The sequence below is a fragment of the Pogoniulus pusillus genome, chromosome 1, assembly GCF_015220805.1.
Source record: "Pogoniulus pusillus isolate bPogPus1 chromosome 1, bPogPus1.pri, whole genome shotgun sequence".
In the NCBI taxonomy this organism is placed as follows: domain Eukaryota; kingdom Metazoa; phylum Chordata; class Aves; order Piciformes; family Lybiidae; genus Pogoniulus; species Pogoniulus pusillus.
The window spans coordinates 36,081,167-36,109,044 of record NC_087264.1 but is presented as its reverse complement, the minus strand read 5'-3'; the positions used below and the strand labels follow the sequence as shown (position 1 = coordinate 36,109,044).

The 27,878-nt window shown below is 40.4% G+C and overlaps 1 protein-coding gene across 2 annotated transcripts in view; it reads left to right on the top strand.

Moving 5' to 3' along the window:
- Nucleotides 1–27,488, top strand: part of PRKD1 (protein kinase D1) — a 135,053-nt gene extending 107,565 nt beyond the window's left edge. For both annotated transcript variants that reach the window (XM_064148284.1, XM_064148279.1), the window contains 12 exons: nt 3,964–4,168; nt 6,584–6,707; nt 7,490–7,567; nt 8,317–8,596; nt 11,406–11,458; nt 13,216–13,288; nt 14,609–14,715; nt 15,307–15,468; nt 16,762–16,860; nt 17,909–18,176; nt 24,936–25,021; nt 26,491–27,488. In XM_064148284.1, coding sequence (XP_064004354.1) covers nt 3,964–4,168; nt 6,584–6,707; nt 7,490–7,567; nt 8,317–8,596; nt 11,406–11,458; nt 13,216–13,288; nt 14,609–14,715; nt 15,307–15,468; nt 16,762–16,860; nt 17,909–18,176; nt 24,936–25,021; nt 26,491–26,709 — 1,754 coding nt within the window. In that variant the 3' untranslated portion in view covers nt 26,710–27,488. The remainder of the gene's footprint in view (nt 1–3,963; nt 4,169–6,583; nt 6,708–7,489; nt 7,568–8,316; nt 8,597–11,405; nt 11,459–13,215; nt 13,289–14,608; nt 14,716–15,306; nt 15,469–16,761; nt 16,861–17,908; nt 18,177–24,935; nt 25,022–26,490) is intronic.
- Nucleotides 27,489–27,878: the final 390 nt, after the last annotated feature.

Genomic DNA, 27,878 nt, shown 5'->3' with positions numbered 1-27,878 from the left:
GGAGAACTGAGAAGGCCTTCCAGGAAGAGATTCCACTGCTTACTATTGGTTTAAAACTAATCATATCCAATGCCAGAAACAAAAGCTTCACAATCTGTTGATTTTTCCATACATGTGCTGTTGATTTTGTGTAAAGTACAGGAAGGCATGGGGAGGCTTGAACAGGAATGTATGGGGAGGCTTGACAGACTGGAGGAAAAGGGAGTGTTTGTAGATGAGCTGTTGATTGCCTTGAAAACGTCACTTTTCTATGTGATGAGGAGATGAGAAGTGTTGTGAAGTGTGCAGTTTCTAATGCATATTGCCACGTTAAGTTGTCAGCCTAAGCTGCTTCTCAGGTTAATAAAGTATAGGCATCCTTTTCCAAACTTCAAATTCATGATCTAATTTATTGAAGAATCAAGAATGTCCAATGTTAAGAATGTCAACTAATGTTTTTCTTTGTATTTCTCATAGTAGTGTGACTGTGTCACAACAAATTTAATGGCAATTAATGTAGGCAAAAGTGTTGAGCATCCCATCTGAAATATGATAAAGTAAATACTTTTCTGGAAGGTTGATGTAGCCTTCCTACCGCACGTCCTCTCAGATGTACTTCATCATGACACTCCTTTGAGTCACTGCTAGTTTATTTCTTTTTATTCTTTACACCAAGACCCCACTTTGAATACTGTGTCCAGTTCTGGTGTCCCCACCATAAGAAGGACACAGAGGTGCTGGAGCGAATCTAGAGGAGGGTCAGAAATGTGATCCAAGGTGTAGAACACCTCTGCTATGAGGATAGGGTGATGGAGCTTGGCTTGTTTAGCCTAGAGAAGACTCCAAGGACATTTATAGCTGCCTTATAATACCTAAAGGGATCCTACAGAAAGGCTGCAGAAGGACTTTTTGTAATGGTCTTTAGCAATAGGACAAGGGGTAATGATGGTAAGATGAGAGAGAGTAGGCTTGGGCTAGGCCTTAGGAAGAAGTTCTTCAGTACAAGGGTGGTGAGACTCTGGAATAGGTTGCCCAGGGAGGTTATGGATACCTCCTCCCTGGGAGTGTTCAAGGCCAGGTTGGATGAGGCCTTGAATAACCAAGTCTAGTTGAGAGGTGTCCCTGCCCCTGGCAGGGAGGTTGGAGTAGATGATCTCTGAGGTCCTTTCCAGCCTAAGCCATGCTATGATTCCATGATTAACCATCCCATAACACAACTGTTTTTTTCAGGACTGCAAATAACAGTGCTTATCGTAGTTTATGGTTTGATTTTCACATCCAAGAACTAAACATACACCATTATGTATTAATTCTGTTGAGAACAGTGTGGAGTTTTCCCTGAGATTTTCAATCAGAGAAGGGAAATAAATCTGCTTATTAATGGTATTTTTTTTCCTGAATATGTGCAGTTTTAGAGAGAAATACAAAACAGAACTGATCAGGAGTTCTAGGAGAAATCAGGAAGGGAAGCCATCTTTCTGGGCAGCTGGACTAAATGAACAAACTTTACGTTTTGTTTCTGAATTACTCCTTGAAGTTCACTCTTTCCACCTGATGGAGCTGTATTGCGTCCCAGCAGAAATACCCTCAGTACCTCCTCCCTACCTTTGCCCTGCAAGCAAGATGCCACTTTTGTTAACTTGCCTCCAATATACCAATGTCACACTGCTGCAAGTGGTGGTTTGCCTGAGGAAAAGCTGAGTGAGGGAAGCTTATGTTAAGTTACTTGAGGTGAGAACACATACTGCAGGCTTCAACTTGAAGCTGTCCATCTCAAAATTTATAGAATTTGACATTTCCTTGCCAAATAATATTCCTAATATGGTATTGATAGTGTCAAAATAGAACTTTTGTGTGTCCTAAACTACTGATGCAGTGCCTTTAGGATTATCAAAGACAGTTTTATCCTGCTGTCTCATTTCTGGTTTTAGGGTGATTTGGTACACATTATTTTCAAACTTAACAAATAAAATACAATATCTGTCACTGACAATCTGCTCTCTGATACATCTTCCTCAAAATAGTAAGTGAAGGAAGAACTAAAGCAGTAAAACTCTAAGCATGGTCTCGTTAATAAACACATTAAATACTTAATGTAGGAGGTTATTTTTAACTGATTGTGGGGGGGGGGGTTAAAAATAGAGATTGAAACACTGTTGTAGGAATAGCAAAGAGAGAGCCTGGCACTGTAAAATGTCATGTATGACTGAAGGACTGTTTCTGCTAGAGATGAACTATAAATGTGGCTCTTAATCACACATCAGTAACTTATATCCAAATATTTTAAGAATACTGTACAAGGAAACAAACTTCTCAGCTGTGCACTTCCAATCTGAATGAAAACCCATCAGTTCAAAGCATTCTGCTGTCAGTCTCTTCAGCGTGCTTTTCCCTTTGGGGCATTGTCTGCGCTGACTGTCAAGAACCTTCCTCCATGCAGTTAGGCAAAAGTTTCTCAGTGAGAAAGTCATGTCCTCCCTATGATTTTGATTCAAATTTATGAAACACTGCAGACATCCCAGAAAGATGAGAGCTGTCTTTACTGCCTCAGAGAACTGATAATTTTAACCTGCTAAAGCACAGCATGTAGAGCAGTGGGTAGAGTTTCAAAAAAAGGGATTTGTAATTTTAGTCTGAGATTCATCTTATTTATCTTGCATAAGCAAGCTCAATTTATTGTTTTTCCTTCCTTTACAGAAAATAAATCCATTCAGAAGAAGCAATACAATAAAAAGTTATGTCTTTGGTTTTGCTTAGGAAAGTTCAGCATAAATCAAATATTAGCTGGAAGATGTTATTAATACTATGCCATGGGCATAGAACTGTAGAATGGTTTGAGTTGAATGGACCTTCAAAGGTCATTAGTTCAATCCCCCTGCAGTGAGCCTTGCTCAAAGCCTTGCTGAGCCTCACCCTGCATATCTCCAGCTACCTCCCTGGGCAACCTCTTCCAGTGTTCCACCACCTTCATGTTAAAGAACATGTTCCTAACATCCAATCTAAATCTACTCTTCTCTCATTTCAAACCATTGTTCCTTGTCCTATCACTGCAGACCTTCCTATAAAGTCCGTAGCCTTCTTGTAGGCCCCTTCAGGTACTGCAAGGCTGCTAATAGGTCTCCCCAAAGCCTTCTTTTTTCCAGCTCCCTCAGCCCATCCTCACAGGAGAGGTGCTCCAGCCCCCTGATCATTTTGATTTCCCTCCTCTGGACCAACTCTATCAGGTCCATGTCCCTGCTGTTTCAAGCGCTGCAGACCTGAATGTAATACTCCAGGTGAGGTCTCACCAGAGCACAGTAAAGTGGTAGAATCACCTCTGTTGATCTGCTGCCCACGCTTCTTTTGATGCAGCCTTCTGGACTGCCAGTCAAATAAATTAAATCCCACATATTCATATTTTCATATACTATCTTAAATTGGACTTTCTGATACTTCTTTAATAGTTCTTTTATAACAGCAGAGCACTCTTGTGCTGCCACCACAGAGAACACTTAGTGTAAAAGAAATACCTATTTCCCCCCCCCCCCCAAAAAATATAGTTCATGTTACAAGTAATTATTTTGGGAGCTATTTCAATAGTTCATCATTGTCACTGTCATATTATCAAGTTCCTAGTTTTGAACCTGCTGCTTTTCTAGCATCAGTGTGAGGCTGTAGCCTGCAAACGGCCATCAAGCTAGTATGCAAAGTTCAAGCTGTATTGAACGTCTGCCAGGAGGTCTCAAAAATAAAGCTTACCAGTATAGAATGTTTGATGAAACTCTGTGGAGAAAAAAATGCTGCTTTGACTTTGGCATTTTTTAATACAAAGTTTCTAAATGACCAGCTAAAAAGCATGCTTCACTAGTGCACAGAGTGCCAAGTAACGATAAAGAGAGACAAAGGCAAGAAAACTTGAGTTTTTCTGAAACTCACCATGTGTCAGGATGTTGTGATTGGAGTATTGCTTGTTTTGAGATAATGACTTGAAAAATGGTATTTCAGATCTTCTTAGTCCTGGAGCTGAGTCTGATGTGGTCATGGAAGAAGGGAGTGACGACAACGACAGTGAAAGAAACAGTGGTTTTATAGATGACATGGAGGAATCTATAGCTCATGATTCTGAGATGTCAGTGACAGAATGCCATAGTGACATTGGGGACATGCAGGATGCTGATCCGGATCATGATGAGTCTAACAGGATGATCAGGTGAGCTGGGGGGCAAGTGTAGCTTCCCTCTTCTTTTGTGTTTATTTCTTAAGTATCACATCTAGGACTCAAGGAGGAATCTATGTGGACACTATTCTCACTCATTGAGAATGGAGAGCTGGTGACATGTGGTGGTTCTGAAAGTGCAGTCAAATTGCTTCCCTGAATGTATACAGTAGGAATTTAGTGGAAGCTTAAAACTCATTGTCAGGTTGAAGTAGCAACTGAAAACTGGTGCAGAATTAATTGTTAGAGGTCTGGACTCTTACAAAAACTATATTGTGAAACTATTTCTGCATGAGCAGAAAACAGAGGAAAAAATACAGTTTTGGTTTGTTTGGATTTTTTTACTTATTTTCCCAAGCAATTTTTTTTCTCTGATTGAGAGTGCAATGCTTGGTCACTTAATTAAAGAAGAAGAACAACATGTTTAAGTGGCTCTGCTTATAATTGGCTCTAGATGAATTGTTTGCATTTTTAGGCACCTGTAGAAAGAAAGAAAGAAATTTTAACAAACTTGGAGCAGTAGTTTGAAGCAAGATGCAAAATGGATTAGTGGTTTGAAGTGACTAATCAAGAAGGAAAATAAGAATTGAGTTGTGCAACCTACCTCAGAAATGTCTGAAGAGAACATTATTCACTGATTGGAACCATACAAGATAGGGAAAAAAGTAGGAATTATTCATTTTCGAGGAATTTACAAATGAACTAAGATCTGTTCAGCTGTAATTTCCAAGATGCAGGGAATTTGTACCTTGAAGAATTATAGAATATTTTTCTTACCAGGTCCTGATTTGACCTGCAGTTTCTTCTTTTATTTTGCTTGCCAGAAGCCTTTTTCAATAACACATTCCCTCTAGCTCTTTGTTACTAACATATTGCACTAATAGAAAGCAATCCATTTCAGCAGTGTGCACTTCCACCTCCTCTAGCAGTGAACTGTTTCTCCTGCTGTCATATTCATCTTCGTGGGCACTCTCAATAGACACCTTGTATCACTGGAATGTAAGCCTGTTCTTGTAGCACAAAATCAGTGTCATGACACAATTTGGACATTCAGAATGTAATAAATGGGAGAGTATTGCAGACTTTAGAAATAGAGATACTCGATTTTAACTAACCAAAACATTAATAACCAAGGTGCACGTTTTAGTTAGTTGAAGGGCATCCCTGTATTTCCTTCCCACAAGTATAATAATTGAATTGTAATGTAATACCTGCCCACAGTTACTTCTAAGGGTAGTGTCCACTTCCAAGAATTACTTTAACCTGGCATATAAAGACAAATTAAAAAGTAAGCCTCATGTCAGTACACACAGAAATAATTAAATAGGAACTGAAGCTCATTTGATCAATTTTAGGCAAAGAAGAGGTGATACTTCTACGTAAGTCTGAATGAAAGTGTAAAACAGCACACTTCTGGCATTTTGTTTGGAAGCTGCTAATTCTTAATGTGTTTCTTATTTCCAGTATGCATTTCAGTGAAGCAGGGCCATCTGCAGACATCCACAGTCACAGCTGTAGAAACCTAAGATGTTATTGCTTTCCTGTGCAGTTTCTGTCCTTTTTTTCTGCTGGGGTTGTGCACCAGTAGCTTTGCAGGCAGCACAGCTCTCTATACTGTGTTTGTGTGTACAACATAGCATCTCTCTTTAAAGTTCTGCTAGGGATAGTTAAGCATTTAGGTTTAGAGTTGAAGCAGTTTATGAGTCCATATTCCATTACACAGAATCTACTTTAGGAATTTACCTCTAACAACAAGGAAAGTGGGAAGATGAGTTGGCTACTTCTTACAGTTCTCCAATTACATAGTCCAGTTTTTATCTGATGGTGCTGTCAATCATACTGCCAAGTTCTTGAGCCTTCCCAACACACTGCATGTTAGCTGAGCAGTGTAGTTTCAGCACATATACCCTAGAGTGCAAGGCAGTGGGACTTTAAGTGTTGAAGTCAAATATATGAGCTTAAACCTCTTTCTCTGAGTGGTTCCAGCATATTCTCTGCTGCACCCTCTAAAGGTATGTGGAACTAGGCAGCTGACACATTTTCTGCTCTGTGAATCACCATCACTCCATTGCATCTTCGAACCCAAGGAAGATCACAGGACAGTGATCTGATGGAGAGTGTCTGCTTACATTATGAGAGAATCAAGATCAAGTAGTGGTCTGAATCATGTACAACAGAGCTTTGAGGTGTGGCTCCCACACCCTAGCTGAGGCCCTAGTCATTTACCAGCAAAATAGTGTCCAGTCCAGGTCTGATAGTGATGCTAAATATAAATGTAGTAGCAGATATCTATATAGATGGATGGATGGATAGATATATAGATAGATAGATACAGTGCTTTAAAATATTTTTTTCCTATTTCTCCAAAGTTACCTTCTTTTTAAAAGTCTTTCTTCATTTATTCTTAAGCCCTTCAACCAGCAACAATATTCCTTTAATGAGAGTGGTACAGTCTGTGAAGCACACAAAAAGGAGGAGTAGCACAGTAATGAAGGAAGGTTGGATGGTTCACTATACAAGCAAGGACACACTGGTAAGAAATGTTAAGGAAGAACTGTCTTAACTGTACATACTATATGACAGGATAGAATCAAATCCTAACAATACTTTGACAATTTGCAGCCACTCAGGCAAGGCATTTTTTGCAGTATTTGGCATTCTGGGAGTTCTGACTTGTGGTAAGCGAGGAGTGGCACTGCTTGTAAGAAATAGGAGAAGGTTCAAACACAAAAAATACCTTATCATAGGCAGTGCAAAGTGAAGATGTTCTATAGAAAGTAGAAAAATAATATGAACACCTTAGAAGCATGGAAAGTACCTTTTATATTCCAGCTGCAGTGTCCTAGATATCTTACTGCTAGGTGAATTGATTATTTAGTAGATGAGATTTAGTGCAGAAAAAGGCTATTTCCATTTTGACCTGCTCAAACAGGAATGAAGACTTCAGAATTTAGCCTTCTAAAGTGAACTGAGGTGTTAAAACTGATACAAAAAGAAAGTTTAATTATTTTAGCAGCACACTTGTAGCAAATTACACTGAATTAATGCAGACATGCAAGTGACATGTTTAATTTTTTAAACTTGGATGATTTGAACAGAGCTTGGTTATTACCAAAACAACAGAAGTTAACACCAGAAATCCTCAACTCAAATACAAAGTCCTCATAAAAACTGGTAATGGCAAATAAATCTTTGTCATTCACATCTCTGCAAACTTAAGCAAAGCATTTTGGAAGTGATGCTTTTGAGAAATGAGCATTTCATTAATTCACTTAGGAAATGCTAGAAAGATTTTTCCCTTGTTTTTCGTTGCAGAGGAAACGGCACTACTGGAGGCTGGACAGCAAATGCATTACACTCTTTCAAAATGATACTGGAAGCAAATATTACAAAGTAAGGAATACTGTTCAGTATCTTTTTGTACTGGGAGAAGATAAAGAGTAAAGAATATAAGGACTATATTGCTGAATTAATAGATACTTAACTACAAGTCCGCTAGTAGTATCTATGTTTGGTCCATGTTTGTTTTCATTCATACCCATTAATTTAATTCTGTGCTTTCAACATTCGATTGTGACATTTTGGCTGTAAAAGTTGCTTTAATGCTGATATCCTTTTACCTGCAGCAGTTAAACTCCTTAGGCATTAGTGCAATAAGTTTTAATAATGACAAGTGTCTTTTTTCATATGGCTTCCTCTTGGAGAAATATGTCTGTGAAATGAGACAAAGCAATCAAATTTATGCCTGTGTGAAAGGTGGATTTGGAATCTTAATGTCCAACAGGTCTATTCTGCAAATAATTTGTTGCAAATATTTTTTTTTAAGTAAAGAACCAACAAAGTTCTATTTTCTAATGGAGTTCTGTTGATGTGTGGATAGTCCTGCTCTTTTCTGATGGCACCTCTCTGCTCTCTTGTATAATTTTAATTAAATAATTAAAGTTCTACTTGGTTTTTGGACAGAAACTTCTAGTATTTTACCATCAACAGTCCTTTGTTTCATGGAGTTTCAGATTACAAGAGCCTTTTTGTTTGTACAAGCACATGGTTAAAAGGTACAGCTAATATAATAAATCAGTTCATGGTTTAGTTTTTTATGTTGATAATATTTACACAGAAAGTAAAAGAGTTTTTTATTTTAGGAAATCCCATTGTCTGAAATTTTGTCTCTGGAACCCGCAAAAACTTCTACTTTGCTGCCTCAAGGAGCCAATCCTCATTGTTTTGAAATAAGCACAGCAAATATAGTCTATTATGTTGGAGAAAATGTAGAGAACATCTCAAGCATTCCACTGAATAACAGTGTTATCACCAGTGGCGTTGGCATCGATGTAGCACGAACATGGGAGCAGGCGATACAGCATGCGCTGATGCCTGTCATCCCTAAAGGAGCATCAGCTGGGTCAGGAAACAGCCTGCACAGTAAGTCTATTCATTCCTTTCATTTCATATAAGCAGAGGCATGTCACAAATGGCATGGCTCAATCTTTTACACACATTGAGATGAAGTTTGGCACAAGAGTAAAGGCTGTTCTGTCGTGGCTTATCACTTGTCTGCACGGTGCTTTATACACCACAGTCTCTCATCTATGTGTTTCCAGTTCATACTAGGACATCTGTACAAACCTCTGTCTATACCAGAAATAGATATCTCTTGGATCTATATATCTGTATCTGTACAAGATACAGATTATATACAAGGTATATATAAGGTATATACAGATTGATTTATCTCTATCTATGCAAGGTACAAATTTGTTAGGGAGCAAATAGTTTCAATGTTACTGAGACATCTCATCCACATTCACGTTGCTGACATGAGTAGTAGCTTTCTTGTGCTGAGGCATTAAATTTTCTTGGCTCTGCTTGGGAATTGATAGATTTTTCTCATCACAACTGTAATTTTTGGCTTTAGCTATCTGCAGATGTAACTCTTCACTCTTTTTAGGTTGCCATAGCCTAGATGATAAGCTCCCTTTCATCATGTTTAGCTGTACAACTACCACAAATGTTCCATGCTGAGGTGAAATGAGATCAAGTGTGAAGAACAACTGTTCTAAGCACAGCAAGGCATAGTGGTTACCCAGGACCAAAAGGAATGAATGTATCTTTGCCTCCCATTTACATATCTTTGGGTAATGCTCAAGTAAAGATGATAGTGTATGTAAACCAAACATGAAACTCATTTAAATTTAGCTTAGATATTGATAACAAAATAGCACAAAAGCAAACAATTCCCTGTCACCAGGCATGTGCTGCTGTGGTTGCTCTGCAGCTTGTACCCAGCCTAGTCACTGTAAAGCAAATTAGGATCTGTCTACACAATTTGGATTAGACCTTTTGTTGTGATATGGACTGGCTTTAGCACTTGGCATCTGGATGCTATTGATGCAGCACAAAATGCTAATGAGACAGAAATCAAGTACTACAACAGGCTGTGGTATGACATCTCCAGGCACAACAGCTCACATGGCGGATTAGATCAGCTCTGTACTCTTCTTTCTCAACTGGATTCCTGCATAAAATAGTCTCAAATTCTGGATGTCATTTCAGTCAGGCTAGTGGCCCGGTTTGATTCCAGGATACCTAAACAAGTCACCTAAACTGCTGGACTGGGAATGACAGCTGTCTTCTCTCCCTCTTGGGAAGTTTGAAAATGTTCCTTACAAGTTAGTATTTATCTTTGGATTTTTTTTTAATTTGTTATTATTTCCAAAAAATTAAGGTAATCTGCAGCCTTTAGAACAAATTCCTGTGAGCAATGAGAATGATAGCAACCTTCTAGAGTTTCCTCTGGGGGCTTTTCAAACGCCCCCTGGGTGCGTTCCTGTGCTGCCTGTGCTAGGTGACACTTCTTTGGCAGGGGGATTTGACTGGATGATCTATTGAGGCTCCTTCCAACCCCTAACACTCTGTGATTCTGTGATTTCGTCTTCTGTTCAAAGTGTAAGCCTTACCTATATCTTTGTGCCGTGCAGACAAACCTGCACATACCTCTGAAAACAAACTGGCAGTGATTAATAGCATCTGTGTAACTGTAATATTCCATTCTAAACCCAGTCCATCCCTTAAGGAAAAGATGAAGGAATAAGCTATATGGGACAAAAGTTACTCTTACTCCTTACTGCAGCTAAGACAGACGCAGATGGGTAGTAGCAAGTGTCTTCAGTGTGTGATAGAGTCTGGACACAAGAAAGATCTAGACAGCGAGAAAGATCTTCAAGAAAGATCTAGACATGCTGGAATGTGTCCAGAGAAGGGCCACAAGGATAATCAGAGGGCTGGAACATCTCTCCTGTGAAAACTGAGAGAGTTGGGGCCGTTTCAGACTGGAGAGAAGGTTTCAAGGAGACCTTATTGTGGCCCCCTATTATCTGAAGAGGACCTATATGATAGCTAGTGAGGGACTTTTTACAGTGTCAGGTAATGATAGGACTGAGGGGAATGGAGCAAAACTAGAAGTGGGTAGATTCAGATTGGATATTAGGAAGAAGTTCACCATGAGGGTGGTAAGACACTGGAACAGATTGCCCAGGGAGGTGGTGAAAGCCTCATCCCTGGAGGTCTTTAAAGCCAGACTGGATGAGGCTCTGAGAAACCTGATGTAGTGTGAGGTGTCCTTGCTCATGGCTGGGGGGTCGGAACTAGATGATGCTTGAGGTCCTTTCCAGCCCTGAAAATTGTGTGATTCAATGACACTGTTTTTGATGAGGCTGAAATCTGCACTAAAACAATTCAAAAGTCAGCATGAACTGAATTCTAAACAGGTGTAGGAGACAGAAGCAGCAGTGCTTCAAAACCACTTTCCTCCTTTGTATGCCATCTTTGTGTAATACAATAATATAGCAAAAGCCATATTCTTATGTTCTATTTAACCTCTCGGTAGGTTTGCAGTTCAGAATGCTTATGGCAACATCCTCAGCTCTGGATTTGCAGAGCTTGAGGTGTTTGTTCTATTAACACACAAGTTTTTTGTTTTCATTATGTGTTTTAATCATGTCTCTTAAGGTAGTAGAAATGCATATTACTTTGAACAGAATGCTGCCCAATGCAAGCCATGTATTTATGGGCTGGTCTGCTTTTATATTGGCCTGTAGATGAGCAGCTGACCTAATCGGTCTGATTTCTAGAGCTGTCAGAGACACTGATGTACTGTAAATGTCATTTCCTATTACTACATGTTTGAAGTAAAAGCACATCAGCCTAAAGAATATTTTACTTCTTTCCCCAGGGGATGTATCCATCAGTATTTCTGTGTCAAACTGCCAAGTTCAAGAAAATGTGGTGAGTATGCTCTGGGTGCTGGTGCTAGACATGCCACAGTTAAGCTTGCAAAGTCATTGATCTGTTTTGCAAAGGGGAATGTTAGAGGAGTTCCATCAGCTGTTTGCACTTACTTTGTAGAAATTAACAGTTAGCTTTGCTGACTTTTGAGAAGAATCATTTTCATGGCATCTTCTGCTGGGATGCAGGAACTGCATATGGGTAATTTCACTTAACAGGGAATTTAACTATGGATTATTGCAGGATGTTAATTACCAAAAGGAAAAGCAAACTGTTGAAGTTATTAGTTCATGAGATTTGTCAACTGAACTCTGTAAAGCGGATCACAAACCTTGACAAACACAGTTTCCTGTGATCACTGAGATACACCCTGTTGCAAGAAGGTGAAATGCTATCAGAAATAAGAGTTACATATGTTGTTGTACATAAAAGAATAAAAACAAAGTAAAGAATTCTGTGTTTCTTCTACACTAGGGCTGCTAGGCACAGGACATGTGGTCAAGATGAACAGTCACATTACTGTTGTTCTGTTTCATGGGCAGTGGAAGCAAACAGGACTCTACAGCCACATAAAGCTTTGGGGCAGCTCTGGCAATTTGCCTGCTAAGGGTGGGTCTTTGCTTTCTAAGAAAAAGCAAGACAGCCTTTGTTATCAAATCCTAGGTGCTCTTTTACTCTACGTTCTATATGCATCAGAATGAAACTGAACTTCAGCATTTGAGATTTGAGTCTTCCAGGCGAATGCAAACACCTTGCGCTTTTCTTTGGGTACTGAGCAATACTGAGACATGAAAATTCCTCTCTGGCTTAGATGGAATAATTTAACCCTCTCAAAGGCCAAAGCTCAGAGCTGCCGATACTGACAAAGCTTTCTGTAAGAACCCTCTTGCATTTCCACAGCCCACGTGAGCTGACATAGGAACTTTTTGAACATGTCCAGAGAAGGGCACCAAGGCTGGTGAGGGGGCTGGAGCACAGCCCTACTGAGGGAACTGGTGTTGTTCAGCCTGGAGAAAAGGAGGCTCAGGGGAGACCTCATTGCTCTCTACAACTACGTGAAGGGAGGTTGCAGCCAGGTGGGGGCTGGTCTCCAGGCACCCAGTGGCAGAACAAGAGAACACAGTCACAAGCTGTGCCAGGGCAGGTTCAGGATGCATGTTAGGAAGAAGTTCTTCACAGAAAGAGATTGGCATTGGAATGGGCTGCCCAGGGAGGTGGTGGATTCCCATCCCTGGAAGTGTTTAAAAGGAGACTGGATGAGGCACTTGGTGCCATGGTTCAGTTAATTAGAAGGTGTTAAGCAATAGATTGGACTCGATGACCTCAAAGATCTTTCCAACCTGGTTAATTCTGTGATTCTGTTTTCATGATAATGTAAAATCTGGAATTTCTTCCTTTTCATAAAACCCAGCAGTAATTCCAACATCAGGGATCCTGGGACATCTGGATAGAATGTTGCTAACAAGACCCTCTTTATTTCCACATGTATTTTCATCTTCACAAAATTTAAGTGCAATACTACTTGCCTGGAAGATGGCAGTGGCTGAAACTGATCAATTATTTGACATCTTTCACAGCAATTGCAGAAAATATGGCTTTTAAGAAAACCTCTGGGAATGGTTTTGCAGATAATACATTTTGAAATGTACTATAGGAAAAGTAAGCTTCTTCCCACTAGGAAAGAATAAATAATCAGTGAAATACAAATTTTATTTCCATATCTCAGGGTTTAATATTTCTTATGTTTATATAAACAGGATATAAGCACTGTATACCAAATCTTCCCAGATGAGGTGTTGGGATCAGGGCAGTTTGGAATTGTTTATGGAGGTAAGGCTCTTTGGTTGTGTTAAGATGGAAAATTTCTTGAATGGTGAAAGGATTTGGAGTCTGAAATATTTTGTTACAAAAATTAGTGTCCATTGTTTTACATAAGCAGTGTTCACTAAACAATGAAACTAATGAAAGTGATTTTTGTTGGCAGTATTTCTGTATTAGAAAGTGTTCTACCCAGTAGTGGGTCAATGTATGTTAATAGTTTAATATTATCTATAAGTTCTAGTGAAAAAAAAAGAAACCTCTGAGGCGCAGAAAGCTGTTCTTTTTGAGAACTCTAATTGATAGAGGGTGAAAAAATCTTCTTGGCATGTTTCTGTGAGTCTTTTTTCTTTGTTTTTCATTAGTTGTTAAATTTTTCTCTCTTTTTCATTTTCTTAGTTGGTTTCCCTCTCCTTTCCCTCCTTTTTTTCCCACAGTTTCTTGGTATGTATTTAGGTACAGCTGTTTGAGAGGGTGTGAAGTGAGAACTAGCAACAAATTTCTCACTGAAATAACTAAGCTCTCTGATAAACTTGGTACATGCACTCACAGGTATTATTTGCTAATCTGGAGATACTATCCAAGGGTTTAAGGCTACAACCTGTTAGTTGAGGAGAATGCAGCTTGTGTATATGGACAAGCATGTATGAGAAAGCTAACTCTGCATCCATGCTATTGGAATGCAGAGTTAACCATCTCATATCTGTGCTTGTTATGTGTTTAAACTGCTTTGCTGATAGAAGAGAAGGGAACTGGTACTGGTTAACCTTCAGAAGAGAAGGCTGAGGGGGAAGTTTGTCACCCTCTACAGTTCCTTCAAAGGAGGTAGCAGCAAGGTGGGGCTCAGTCTCTTCTCACATGCAGCAATTGACAGGACAAGAATGGCCTCAGGTTGTGCAAGGGGAGGGTCAGGCTGAGTGTTAGGAAAATTTTCTTCAGAGGAAGGATTTTCAGGCACTGGAACAGGTTGCCCAGGGAGGTGGTAGAGTCACTATCTTGGGAGGTGTTTGAGGGATACATGGCTGTGGTACTGAGGGACATGGTCTACCCATAGTAGCTTAGCAGCAGTGGTGGGTTTGTGAGCTCTAGGCAGGTGGTTGGACTTGATTATCTTGGAAGTCCCTTCCAGCCTCAGTAGTTCTATGAGTCTATGATTCTCTTGTCAAAGGGTGGAAAGATGGGAAATGCCAGTAATCACTTAATGATTTAATTTCTTGCAAACCCACTCTGGGAATTCCTTGGTTGTGGCTGTTTGTGCAACGCAGTGAAAGTGGAACACCTCTCAGAATTAATCACATTAATTGATGGAGGCCTTTTGTTTTGTTAATGCAGGAAAACATCGCAAAACAGGAAGAGATGTTGCCATTAAAATAATTGACAAACTAAGGTTTCCAACTAAACAGGAAAGTCAGCTTCGCAATGAAGTTGCAATTTTACAGGTACTTTTATATTCTTTTTTTGTTGGTTTTGCTGTACTGATTACATTTTCTAATTTCTATAAATATCAGATACAGTGGTGATAGTTGTGATTGATAATCACTAGCATCAATAACCAAGAGCAAGTACATGGTTCCAGTTTCTGCAGGTTTTTTGAGGCATAGGAAGTTCCATGTAAACATGAGGAAAACATTTTTTTGCTGTGAGGGTGACAGAACACTGGAACAGGCTGCTCAGGTGGGTTGTGGAATCTCCCTCTGGAGATACTCAAGACCTGCCTGAAGGTGTTCCTGTGTGATCTGCTATAGGTGATCCTGCTCAGGCAGGGAGGTTGAACTAGACAATCTTTCCAGGTCAGTTCCAGCCCCTAACGTTCTGTGCTTCTGTGATTGGGCATAACAAGGAAAAATGTGTTTGTTAAACTAATTTGAAGTTCATCCATTTTCCTGTACTGATCCTAGAAATGTCATCCCTGTTATGTAAAGGTTAGACACACCACTTAAGTTAATGTTGTCTGGTTTAAAGACTGGCTACGTAATAATAAAAGCTACTGATCACATTAGGAAATCTAATGCTGCATTTATCTTTAACAGAATCTTCATCATCCTGGGGTTGTGAATCTGGAGTGTATGTTTGAGACACCAGAAAGTGTATTTGTTGTTATGGAAAAACTCCATGGAGACATGCTGGAGATGATCTTATCAAGTGAAAAGGGCAGATTGCCAGAGAGAATAACAAAGTTTTTAATTACTCAGGTAAGAAATTAATTATAGACCTAGAAGGAGATATTTAGGTCGATTATTAATCAGTGTTCCTTAAGTTTTGCTTTTGGCATGGTTTACTTTTCTGATTTACAAAAGCCTGGATTGTTGTATCAGGGATGGTCAGACAGCCTTGTGTGTTGTCTGGTAGGTGGTAAACCACTAAGACAATCTAGAACTAGACACATGTGCAGCTGTCTGACTGATGGGAAAGGGCCATCAAGCTAAAGCTACTTGAATTAAGCACAAAAAAAAGAAGGCAAAGCACAAATTTGAGCCTCTGGAACTTCCCCATAGCAAGGCATTGCAGTTCATGCTATGTTCATATTTTCTGTGCTGAGAGCCATTCTCACTACCCATGTTTTAATGGATCTGGTTTCCTCTATGACTTCCCTTAACAATGTGTTCTGGGTTTGGTTATTTTGTTGTTCTTCCTGTTGTCATATTATCATATTGCTTCTTTGGCTGCCCGTAATACCGGTTTAAATTTAGACCTGCAGTTGAGTAGTGAGCCATCTAAGAGTCAGATCAGCCTGTGCTTAAGTAGTCAGGAAAAAGTAGGAGCAGGAACAACAGTGTTAAGGTAGAGGCTTATTATTTGGGGTAGGATATAGCAGGTTGCCTATTTTTCAGGCTGTTCTAGGCAAAACTTGGTGCCAACTTCAGAGTTTGGTTTCTTGCCTTACTTACTAGGTTTGTTCATGCTCCTCAGCATTGCCTGCTGTTATATAGTGGAGAATTCTACCAGCACCTGACCAGACACAAGGAATGGAGTTAAAGCCACAGGAGAATAGGATGGTATCTGCTACACTTTATTCTCAAATCCTTGTGTGTGTAACGGAGTAGAAATACATGCAACACTCCTTATCCTTTCTCTCAAGAAAATGCAGAAATTGCATCACATAATATTTTTTGGAGTGAATTTAGATCTGAAAGGTCACTTTTCATATGGTTCTGTACTCAGAGTTTTCACAGAGATAAAAGTTAACAGGTACTAAAACATGTGTTCTAAATAAATATTTGGAATATAAAGTCTTTGGAGAGGGAAAAACCATATCCATGCAGTGAAACATGAAGAAAACTTGAGGCACAGCAAATAATAGCTAACATTTTTACTTTTTTCCCCCCTCTCATTGCAGACATTCTTGTAAAAGATACCTTCTTGTTGGATTATTCCTCTCTACACCATTCTTTGCTTCTTTGGTGGCTAATATTATCCAGACAATACAAACAAAAAACATACTGACATTTTAAATTAAATTCCTTTCTATTTTTTTTTCTTCACAGATCCTTGTTGCTTTAAGGCACCTTCATTTCAAAAATATTGTTCATTGTGACCTCAAACCAGAAAATGTATTACTGGCATCAGCTGATCCTTTCCCACAGGCAAGTAGAAAATATCCTTTCTTAAGACTTTTTTTTCCCTCCACATTAATAAATGTTAGCAAACAAACACAGAAGTTATTAGTGACCTGTCTAAATCTCTTTCAGGAGCTACACAGATATTTTAGATCTGAAAAAACATTTATGACTTATTAAAAACCCAAAACCTTACCAAAGAAGACATATTTGAAAATCCTTCCCTTTTGTCATTTGCCTAAAATACTGAACTGGATTTTCAAGTATGACATAACTGCTTCTGCAATTGTTTCTGATTTGCTTACCACTTCCATCGTTGATTTGGTCCGGATGATGGTCGATTTGCAAGCATTCACCAGAAAGATAGTTGTTTTTCTGAAAGTTAGAGCTCATGACAAACAAAGGCTTCTTCAATTTTATGAATGCAGAATGTTTGAATGTACTTTCTGGCTCATTGCTGTGTTTCTCGTTTAGAGATATTTGTGTCAATCAGCTCCTGTTATTATTGATCTGTAGAGCTCATCTATAATCCACTTCAACTACCTATATTCAAAGGGAGCACTGTTTAGAATTTGTAAATAATGCCAATAATTGGAAAGGAAGGATCTGCACTGAAGTGTTAAGTGAGAATTTTTAAGTAGCTAAATCTGTCCCTTCAAAGAAATCAGAGGAGGATGGTTGCAGAGGCAGGGCGCAGTCATGTCCATAATAAGATAAGAGTGAAAGTTCAAGAACTAAATGTTGTCAAGTTGCTTGATTTAGGAAAAAAGTCATGGGTAAAAAAAAATGTTGGTTTGCTATGTTCTTATGCTATGAATAAATAACTTTAACTTTATACTTTCAGGAGGAGCCTGAGCTGAGGCCCATGCGAAACTGTAATTTCTTTTATTCTTAGCTGTTCTGTGTTACTGATTTTACTGTGAGAAAGAGAGGAGATGCAATGGGCTGCAAATCTAGTGTCATACCTCAACGGAGAAGTATAAACAAAAAGTATGCTAAAGGAGCAGCTAAACCATGATAAGGAGTCCCTTGATAATAAAAGTAATGTCTGTCTTACCCCTCTTTCTTTAAACAGGTAAAACTCTGTGATTTTGGCTTTGCCCGGATCATTGGAGAGAAATCCTTTAGGCGCTCAGTTGTGGGAACGCCAGCCTACCTTGCTCCAGAAGTGCTGAGGAACAAAGGCTATAACAGATCTCTGGATATGTGGTCTGTGGGTGTCATCATTTATGTAAGCCTTAGTGGTACCTTTCCCTTCAATGAAGATGAAGACATACACGACCAAATCCAAAATGCTGCTTTCATGTATCCACCTAATCCATGGAAAGAAATTTCTCATGAAGGTACTGTCTGTTTCTGACTGGGTTTGTATCACTGCTTAAAAAAAAAAAGCAGTATTTTGCTTTTCTACCTTTTTAACCCTGTAATTCCAGTGAAAAAAAAAGGAAAAAGATTTAAAGATTCAAAGTATCATAATACCAGAATGTAGTGTCTCTGTTTTGTGCTATCAGCTGCTTTAAACATTGCCTGCAGAGCATGCATAGACTGCATATGGCATAGTCCTTTCTCTCCAGGAGGTGTTGAAGGAAGCCTATAGCCACCTACAGACTGGGTTGCTACAGAATCTTGTGGGGAACCTCAGCTGCTGGAACTCATGTTGCTTGTATTTACTTCTATACTTTCAGCTCTAGTGTCTCTGCAGTCTTTCTCATTCTAATTATGCTAGTAATTTAGCTTCCATTCAGCAGGATTCTGTAGTCCTTCTGTGGACAAGATAAAAAAGACTGTACAACTCCAAACAGATGAGGTTTTAAGAGCAGTGTGAAAAACAGTGGCATAGAAGAGTGAATGGGGAGAGCCAGGGAAGTTTATGGAGCAGATCGTCGTGAGTGCTGTCACGCAGCACATGCAGGGCAAGTAGCTGATCAGGCCCAGTCAACAGGGGTTCACAAAGGGCTTGATGAACCCAGTCTCCTTCCACTGCTGATGTTTCAAGTAGGCAGCAGTGAAGTAAGGACAAGTAGTCCATGGGCAGAGAGACTTCAGGGCCATAGGGCAACTGGTTAAGGGATCATCAGCACAAGTAGTGTTCTCCTGTATCCCCCTAGTTACAGAGAGTGGTGGAGGAATAAACAGGAAGAGCCAGGGGATCCATGCCTGGCTCTGTTTCTGGCAGGACTCTGGGTTGTCTAGTCATGGGTTGATTTACAGTACAACAGGGCTGACAACAGACAGGATGCACCTGTCTCAGAAGGTGAAAAGGATCCCAGTGCAGGAGCTAGCAGGGCTCAGTGGATGAGTTTTAAACTGGATTTGAAGGGAGAAGGGCACAAAACTGGGCTGGCTAGAAATAAACACAAGAAATCACAGGAGCACCTTAGAGGAGTTAGACAGATATTGAGACTTATCACTACAAAAAGGTGGCAAGATCTTTAGACTGACTGAAGTGCATCTACACCAATGCACACAGCATGGGAAACGAACAGGAGGAGCTGGGAGCCATTGTCTATCAGAAAGCTGATGGGATGTCACATGCCACTGAAGTGCCACAATTGAGGTAGAGGCATGGCCCTATATGTCAGGAAGTGTTTTGATTGTAGAGTCTGATGATGGTGATGAGAGAGTTGAGTGTTTATGGGTAAGAATCAGGAGGAAGGCCAACAAAGCAGATGTTCTGGTGGGAATATGTTCTAGACCACCCAACCAGGATGAGGAGACAGATGAAATATTCTTTAAGCACATGGCAAAAGTCTCATGGTTACTGGCCCTTGTTCTTGTGAGAGACTTCAGCTTCCCTGATGTCTGCTGAAAAGACAACACAGCAGAGGGGGAGCAGTCCTAGAGATTCCTAGAGTGTGTAGAGGATAACTTCTGGACACAGTTGGTGACAGACATCTAGGGAAGACACCTTGCTGGACCTGCTGTTTGTGAGCAGAGGACTTGTGGGTGATGTAACGGTTGGGGGCTGTCTTGGGCACAGCGGTAACAAAATGATGGAGTTGCTGCAGAAGAGGAGGGTCAGCAGAACTGCCAGTTGGGACTTCCGGTGGGCAGACTTTGGCCTGTTTTAGAGACTAGTGGCCAGAGTCACTTAGGAGGCAGTTCTGAGGAGTCAAGGAGTCCAGGAAGGCTGAAGAGTAGGAGAGAACTGGCACAGAAACAGGCCATACCCATGTTCCGAAAGATGAGCCGGCAGGGAAGGCAGCCTGGCTGGAGAGTGAGATTTGGTTTCTGTCTAGGGAGAAAAGGAGAGTCTGTGGTCATGGGAAGTAGGAGCAGGACTCTTGGGAGGACTGCAAGATTGTCATGACACTATGCAGGCAGACAATTAGAAGGGCCAAAGCCCAAGTGGAAATTAATTTGGCTTCATCTGTTAAAGAGAACAGGAGATGTTTCTGCAAATATATTAGCGAACAAAGCAGGACTAAGGAGAATCTCTGTCCTTTGTTGGATTCAGGGGGGAGCATAGTGGTCAAGGATAAGGAATAGGCTGAGGTACTTAACACATTGCCTCACTCTTTAGTAGTAAGACAGAACTTTCAGCATGCATGGCTCTGATTACTTTGGGTTTGGATCCAAAATTGATTGGACCAAGTATCATTGTTGCCAGGTAAAATAAATGCAAAATAAATACTACCTTTAACACAGGTAAGAAAGAGTTACATATTTTTAAGTATTTAACCATATGAACTTGAAAAATGTCATACCACAAATAAAATAAATGTAAATTTCTCCTTTCTCTCTCTGTTACATACTGCTTGCTTCTCAGTAAATTCAAAAGACAATGCTGAGTCCAAGCAGTCTTTAACAATAGGCTCTGTGAATTGTACATTACAGGTAGATTTTAAAAGTGGTGCCTTCATCCAGAGGCTATATTACATGCCTCAGTAACAGCAGGCAGAAACTGGGGATTCAGGCAATTCAGAATAGCTAAGCTGCCCTCTAAGGACTAATATTAACTCAATTTATGCATGACAATAAAAATGCAAGGTTCTCTGACCATATAAAATGCAATATGCATGACTGCTCCTTTCCTTACTGTTGAAATAAATCAGTACTGGTTGCTGTGAGTATTCATGATATGATAATCCTAGAAACACTGTTGTAGAACAGTGAGAAGTAGTGGAAGGAATTTTGGGACACTTTGAGGCAACCAGATTTTTTTTAACGCTTTCTGTTTTCAAACCTGTTGCTGTCTATAGTCAAAACAGGTAAGACAGAAAATCTAAAACAGTAGATGGTGTGGAGGAGTCCAGAAAGGTGATTCTGCCACTTTGCTCTGGTAAAGACCTCACTTGAAGTACTGTGTTGATCTCTGGAGCCTCCAGCACAGAAAGGACATGGACCTGATGGAACAAGTCCAGAGGAGGGCCACCAAAATGATCAGGGGGCTTCCAGAGATCACTGAGTCCAACCCCACCCCCAAAGCAGGATCACCTAGGGTAGTTCACATAGGAATGCATCCAGGCAGGTTTTGAAAGTCTCTAAAGAAGGAGACTCCACAACTTCTCTGGGCAGCCTGTAAATTTTGCATGCCTATTGCAAAAATTGACACTACAACTATTACTCTGTCTCAGAGAACCAACCTGGATGTAAAACTTCTTGCAACCCTAGTTATTTCCACACTTTTTGCAGACTGTAGTTCATTACTTCTATTTTTACTGTAATCAGAGGGGAATTATAAGCTAAGATATTTTAATGTTATTATTTTTTCAAAGTCACATCTTTCTTTGCATTTAATGGCTGGTGCACAGGTTAGAGTCAGTGATATTTGGTTTAGTGACTATTAGATGCTCCAGGGATGGGGCCCCAGTCACCTCCCTGGGCAACCTGTTTCAGTGTTCTGTTATCCTCATGGTAAAGAAGTTGTTCCTAACATCCAGTCTAAATCTGCACTTCTCTAGTTTGAAGGCATTGCCCTTTGTCCTGTCACCACAGGCCTTTGTACACAGTCTCTCTCCAGCCTTCTTGTAGGCCCCTTCAGGTGCTGGAAGGCTGCTGTTAGGCCTGTTTCTTCACATATGTTTTAAAACTTAGTGTATTAAAGCAAATGGAATTGTATCATATTCTGAGCCCTAAGTCTTCATACAAGTCACATTGCATTTGTGCTTATTTACTGGTAAGAGGCAAGTGGTACTGAAAACTTCCTGGTGAAAGGAACTGTGGATAAAGAACTAAGAACAAGCACCAAAGCTTGTTTCAGAAACAGCAATATTCCACTGATGAAACCAGCAGGCTTAGGTGTGAACTTTTCTCAAGAGGAAGTGATTGCTCAATCCTGACAAACCTAACCATCCAGTAAAGCTGCCTTGTCACTGGTCTTGGTTTTTTTTTCTTGTCTTTCTTTATGTACCTTCTCTTGTGATTGTTTCTAGGCCAATGCCTTGGTGATTTCCCCCCAAATACAAAGAATTATATTATTCCATAGAGTATGGCATTGTCCTGTCAGGGAAAAAAAATGGGCAAAAGGGGGCCTTCATCCTATTGTAATTTGAGGGAGGCTGAATAGCTAGATGTAATTTCATCCCATCTGCTTCCAGAGGGCTGGACAGAAAATACATAATAGAGACATTGACAATATTCCATGGCAGGATGAATATTCAGTAGTACTTGGCAGTTCCAGAGGCATGTCTTGGGATATGTGCGCTTAATATCTCAGTAGCTGGCTGACACGAATCAGCTCCTGGGACAGTCAACTCTTTCATCAAGTCCTTGAGCTCTTTGCCAAACTGATAGTTCATCACAGTAAATGATGAAATCCACTTCACAGACATTTTGAGAGGGAACAAAATAAACACGAGATAGAGAATTTAGCATGAACTGCACTCTACACTAAGTAAAGAGTAGCTAAAAATCTGTTTGTCCACAACAGAAACAGTAAAATTAGGACCATCTGCCACAGGAAGGACATGAGTCATAGCCTCTGGTGATGCTGCCTTTGTCAGAACTCCTGAGAATAGTCCTCTCTTTCCCACCGTTGCTTTGATTTCAAGATAATATTCGGCACCAGGAAGTTAGGAGTACATTAGTGATAGTCTGCTGTTGCTGAGAATAGTTTTATCTGTCCATGGTTACTGCATGGACACCTGCAGTTGGCAAACTGACTGTGGGGAGAGGAAGATTCTGTTAAAAAAATAAAAGCTCCTTCAGTACACAGCTGGCAACAATATCCATCTAAGATGTTTCGTACTCGGTGATGCCATGTTTCTGTTTTATTTTCAAGACCATCTTTCCCTGTCACCATGATATAAACAAATAAATGAAGATGTAAATCATCCTATTTTTGGGCAAGCCCAGAGATACTATGATAAAATGGCAAACTTGCAGTGATAGAAATCCTTCTGTGCAGTCATTTACACTATAACAAGAAATCACTCTTAGAACACATGCTGGACATTTCACACTACCTAGAACAGAATTTAACCTTTCGTAGTAGCCTTATTTATTTTGTTTTATAAAAAGTTTGAGTAGATGAGTTCAAAGCTCAGCAAACTCACCCCAGAGTGTTTTTCAAATGGGTCACTCAGTGCAGTTGACTCGTGGACTGGTTCCCTTTAGGCCATAACCAGTGCCATAACTGTAACTTTGGTGAATCATCCTCTCTTTCAGAAACACAGAAATTAAGACATTTGTAAAGAAATATAGCTACATTTCAGTATCTCTAGTTACAGTTCAGTATCTCATATAGCTACATTTCAGTATCTGAAGGGGACTTAACAAGAAGACTGGGGAAGGTATGTTTAGAAGGGCTTGTGATAGGATGGGGGACAACACTTTGAAACTGGAGCAAATTAGGTTTAGGTTGGACATAAGGAGGAGGTTCTTTACAATGAGAGTGGTAAAATACTGGAACTGATTGCCCAGGGATGTGGTTGAGGCCCTGTCCCTAGAGACACTCCAAATGACAATTGATGTGGCCTGGGCAGCCTGATCTAGTTGGAGGTGAAAAGATGATCTTTGAGGGTCCCTTCCAACCCAGTGCAATCTGTGAATTTCAATGCTCTCACCGTTCTGAAACACCAGCCTGCTGACTAGCAGGCAGAAGCAGTGCTTATTTCAAAAACACAGCATTGCAAGACTTAGTAACTTACAAAACCCAATTCCTCCAGTCACTGTATGGGAAGGTGCTGCTTTCAAGTCATCTGAAAGTGCTAAGAGTCTCAGAGAGGTATAAACATGTATATATATGTTTACTATGGTACTTGAAGAGCTAATGTGCACTTGCAGCCCAGAAAGCCAACCATATCTTGTGTTGCATCATCAAGAGAAACGTGGCCAGAAAATAGAGAGAGGTGATTCTCCCCCTCTACACCACGCTCATGAGACCCCCACCTGGAGTACTGCTTCCAGTTCTGGAGCCCCTCTTACAAGAAGGATATGGATGTGCTGCAATGTGTCCAGGGAAGGGCCTCTCCTGTGAGAACAGTCTGAGAGAGTTGGAGCTGTTCAGTTTGGAGGAGAGAAGGCTTCAAGGAGACTTTATTGTAGCCTTCCAGTATCTGAAGGGGGTCTACAGGAAAGCTGGTGAGGGACTTTTTAGGATGTCAGGTAGTGATAGGACTAGGGAGAATGGATTCAAGCTAAAGGAGATTAGATGTTAGAAAGAAATTCTTTGCCATAGGGGTGGTGAGGCACCAGGGAGATGGTGGAAGCCCCATCCCTGGATGTTTTTAAGGCCAGACACTGGATGTGACTCTGGCAAGGTGTCAGAACTGGATGACCCTTGAGGTCCCTTCCAACCCTGGCAATTCTGTGATTCTGTGATACTGAAGTCCTCCCATGAGATTTTGTTCACTTGAGCAGGAACTGAGTGAGAATTACCTTTGGTCCTTGCTGTGTGCCTGCCGAAAGAACCCAGAGGTAGACAGCATACTGGCTAAAGGACAACTTATTAGTGAAACAGCTGGAATCCCATTAGGAAAGGTTTCTTGGAGGTACCTTCAGGGATATCAACACTGACTGCAATTTGCAACATGCTGGCATAAGAAGGGATAACTATCCTCTTTCTACAGCTACCACATCTGTCTGTCCCTGTGTTTAGATGTCTCAGTTGATACAACTGTATTCAAACTGACTTTTTTTCTGATATTGTTTCTTTCCAGCTATTGATCTCATCAATAATTTGTTGCAAGTGAAAATGAGAAAGCGCTACAGTGTGGACAAAACATTGAGCCACCCGTGGTTGCAGGTATGGCTCTAAATGACCTTTAAAAAAATATTTTTAGGTTCTAAACATAGAACAAATTTTAATCTTTAAGTGCAATAGAATCTAGGCAAGTCTACAAAACTGCTGTTTCCAGATCTGACAACTTCGTACTCCTTCACCAGTTCACCCGGAGGTTCTCAGTAATCTCTGAAATGTTAGATTCCAATACTAAACTCTTCCATGTTTTCAAAATGCATTACAAAATTCTTTTGCTTATTTGCTTAGATTATGATATGTTTAAAAAAAAAGAACAAAACAGCAGTATAGGCATTTGACTTACACTAACAGTTTGCTCGGGAAGCTTGTGTATGCTTTTCCCAGGGTATGCAAGGCTGTGTTGGATGAGGCCTTGAACAGCTGTTGTGAGGCATCCCTGCCCATGGCAGGGAGCTTGGAATAGATGATCTCTAAGGTCCCTTCCAACCTAAGCCATTCTATGATTCTTTGATTTGTTCTATGATGCTATGAGACCTAACAGCAGCCTTCCAGTACCTGAAGGGTATGATTCTCTGATTCTAGGAATTGTTTTAACACTGTGCCTCATTTAGACACTGTGGAAATCTGCAGAATAACCAGTAACAATCTGCAAAATTACCTGCAACACATTTAATACAATTAATTTCTCAAACAATCCCCTAGAGATGAAATCTATCTGTGGAGACAGAGTTCGTATTTATTAATGATTTATCCATTCTGGAGCAATAGGGATGTGTGCTCTTTAGATTGCTGAGTTAATAGCACTTTGCAGATCACAGAATCACAGAATGTTAGGGGCTGGATCTCAAAGATCATGAGTCCAAGCCCTCTGCCAGAGCAGGATCATGTAGAGCAGATCACACAGGAGGGCATCCAGGCAGGTTCTGAATATCTTCAGAGAGAGAGACTCCACTAGTCCCCTGGACAGCCCGTTCCAGTGTTCTGTCACCCTCACAGTGAAAACATTCCTCCTCATGTTTCCGTGGAATGTCCTGTGCCTCAACTTCCACCCATTGCCCCTTGTCCTGCCATTGGGCATCACCAAGCAGAGCCTGGCTCCATTCTCTGGGCACACATCCTTTAGATATTTATTAACATGAATGAAGTCACTCCTCAGGCTCCTCCTCTCCAAGCTAAAGAGGCACAGCTCAGCCCGTCCTCATAAGGAAGATGTTCCACTCCCTTAATCACTTTTGTGGCTCTGCACTGGACTTTCTCAAGCAGTTATCTGAGGCCCTTCTAGAACTGAGGGGCCCAGAACTGCATGCAGTATTCCAGATGTGGCCTCATTCCAGTTGTGGCCTCACCAGGGAAGAGTAGAGGGGGAGCAGAATCTCTCTCGACCTGCTAGCCACAGCCCTTCTAATATAACCCCAGAATGGCATTTGCCTTCTTGGCCACCAGAGTACATTGCTGGTAGTAGAGGAATCATTTATTTTAGGAACTTTAAATTTGATATTGTTATTCTATTTCAGGACTATCAAACCTGGTTAGATTTAAGGGAACTTGAATGCAAAATGGGGGAACGTTACATCACCCATGAAAGTGATGACTCCCGATGGGAACAGTATTCAGGAGAACACGGATTGCAGTATCCAGCTCACCTTATCAGTCCAAGTGCTAACCATAATGAAAACACCAAGCTAGAAGAAACAGAAATGAAAGCCCTCAGTGAGCGTGTCAGCATCCTTTAAGTTGCATCCCCTATAATCTGTCAAAACACTGTGGAATTAATAAATACATACGGTCAGGTTTAACGTTTGCCTTGCAGAACTGCCATTATTTTCTGTCAGATGGGAACAAAGCTGTTATGCTGTTACACTGTTGATGTATCTGAGTTGCCAAGACAAATCAACAGAAACATTTTTTTGTGTGACCAACTGTGTTGTATTTACAAAAGTTCCCAGAAACACTAAACTTGTTATTGTGAATGATTCATGTTGTATTTAATGTATTAAAACCTGTCTCCACGGTGCCTTTGCAAACAAGTGTTTTCCTTACTTGAGCCTCATTTTGGTAAGAGAGAACTTTCCCACCAAGATCTGGGGTTGGTTTTATTTTTTTTGGTGCATCGTTAGTATTGTAATTGTAAGCAAACTCTTGAGGAGTAGATTTTAACTGCTGTTCTGTGAACAACTTCTACCATTTGGATAAAAAGCTTTATTTAGTGTCAAAAAAACACCCCATTTTAAAAAAAAAAGGGTCAAAAAGAGTGACTTGCATAGCACTGTACAGTTTCAAATCAGATAACGTGTGTGTTGTGTTTGTGTATGGAGATACACACACACATAACACACAGCATAACTTGCTCTGAAGCGTAAATGCCTTAGTAATGTAAACTGATGCATATATGGGCTGCATTTCCTCTTTTCTTAACATGTTCTTCTCTAATATGTATATTCTCTAATATGTGCATTCAGAAGCTAAATAACTTGTTGGCTATATGTTTTCAATAAAAGTCATGGTAAAATAAGTTTGTTTGATGAATCTTTTGGTTTAAAATATCACTGCAATGCCAGCAGAAGTAGGTAGAAGAAATTAGTCCATCAGTAGGCTGAGGTAGCTGGGGGGTTGTTCAGCGTAGAGAGAAGACTCCAGGGGGACCTTAGAGCTGCCTTCCAATAACTGAAGGGATCCTACAGGAAGGCTGAAGAGGGACTTTTCATAAGGGTATCTAGCAATAGGATGTGGGGGAATGGTTTGAAGAAGCAGAGAGAGAGTAGGTTTAGACTGGATCTTAGGAAAAAGTTCTTAAGTACAAGGGTGGCGAGACTGAAATAGGTTTCCCAGGACAATGGACACCCCCTGGGGGTGTTCAGGGCCAGGACTGGATAAGGCCTTGAGTAGCAAAGTCTAGTTGAGA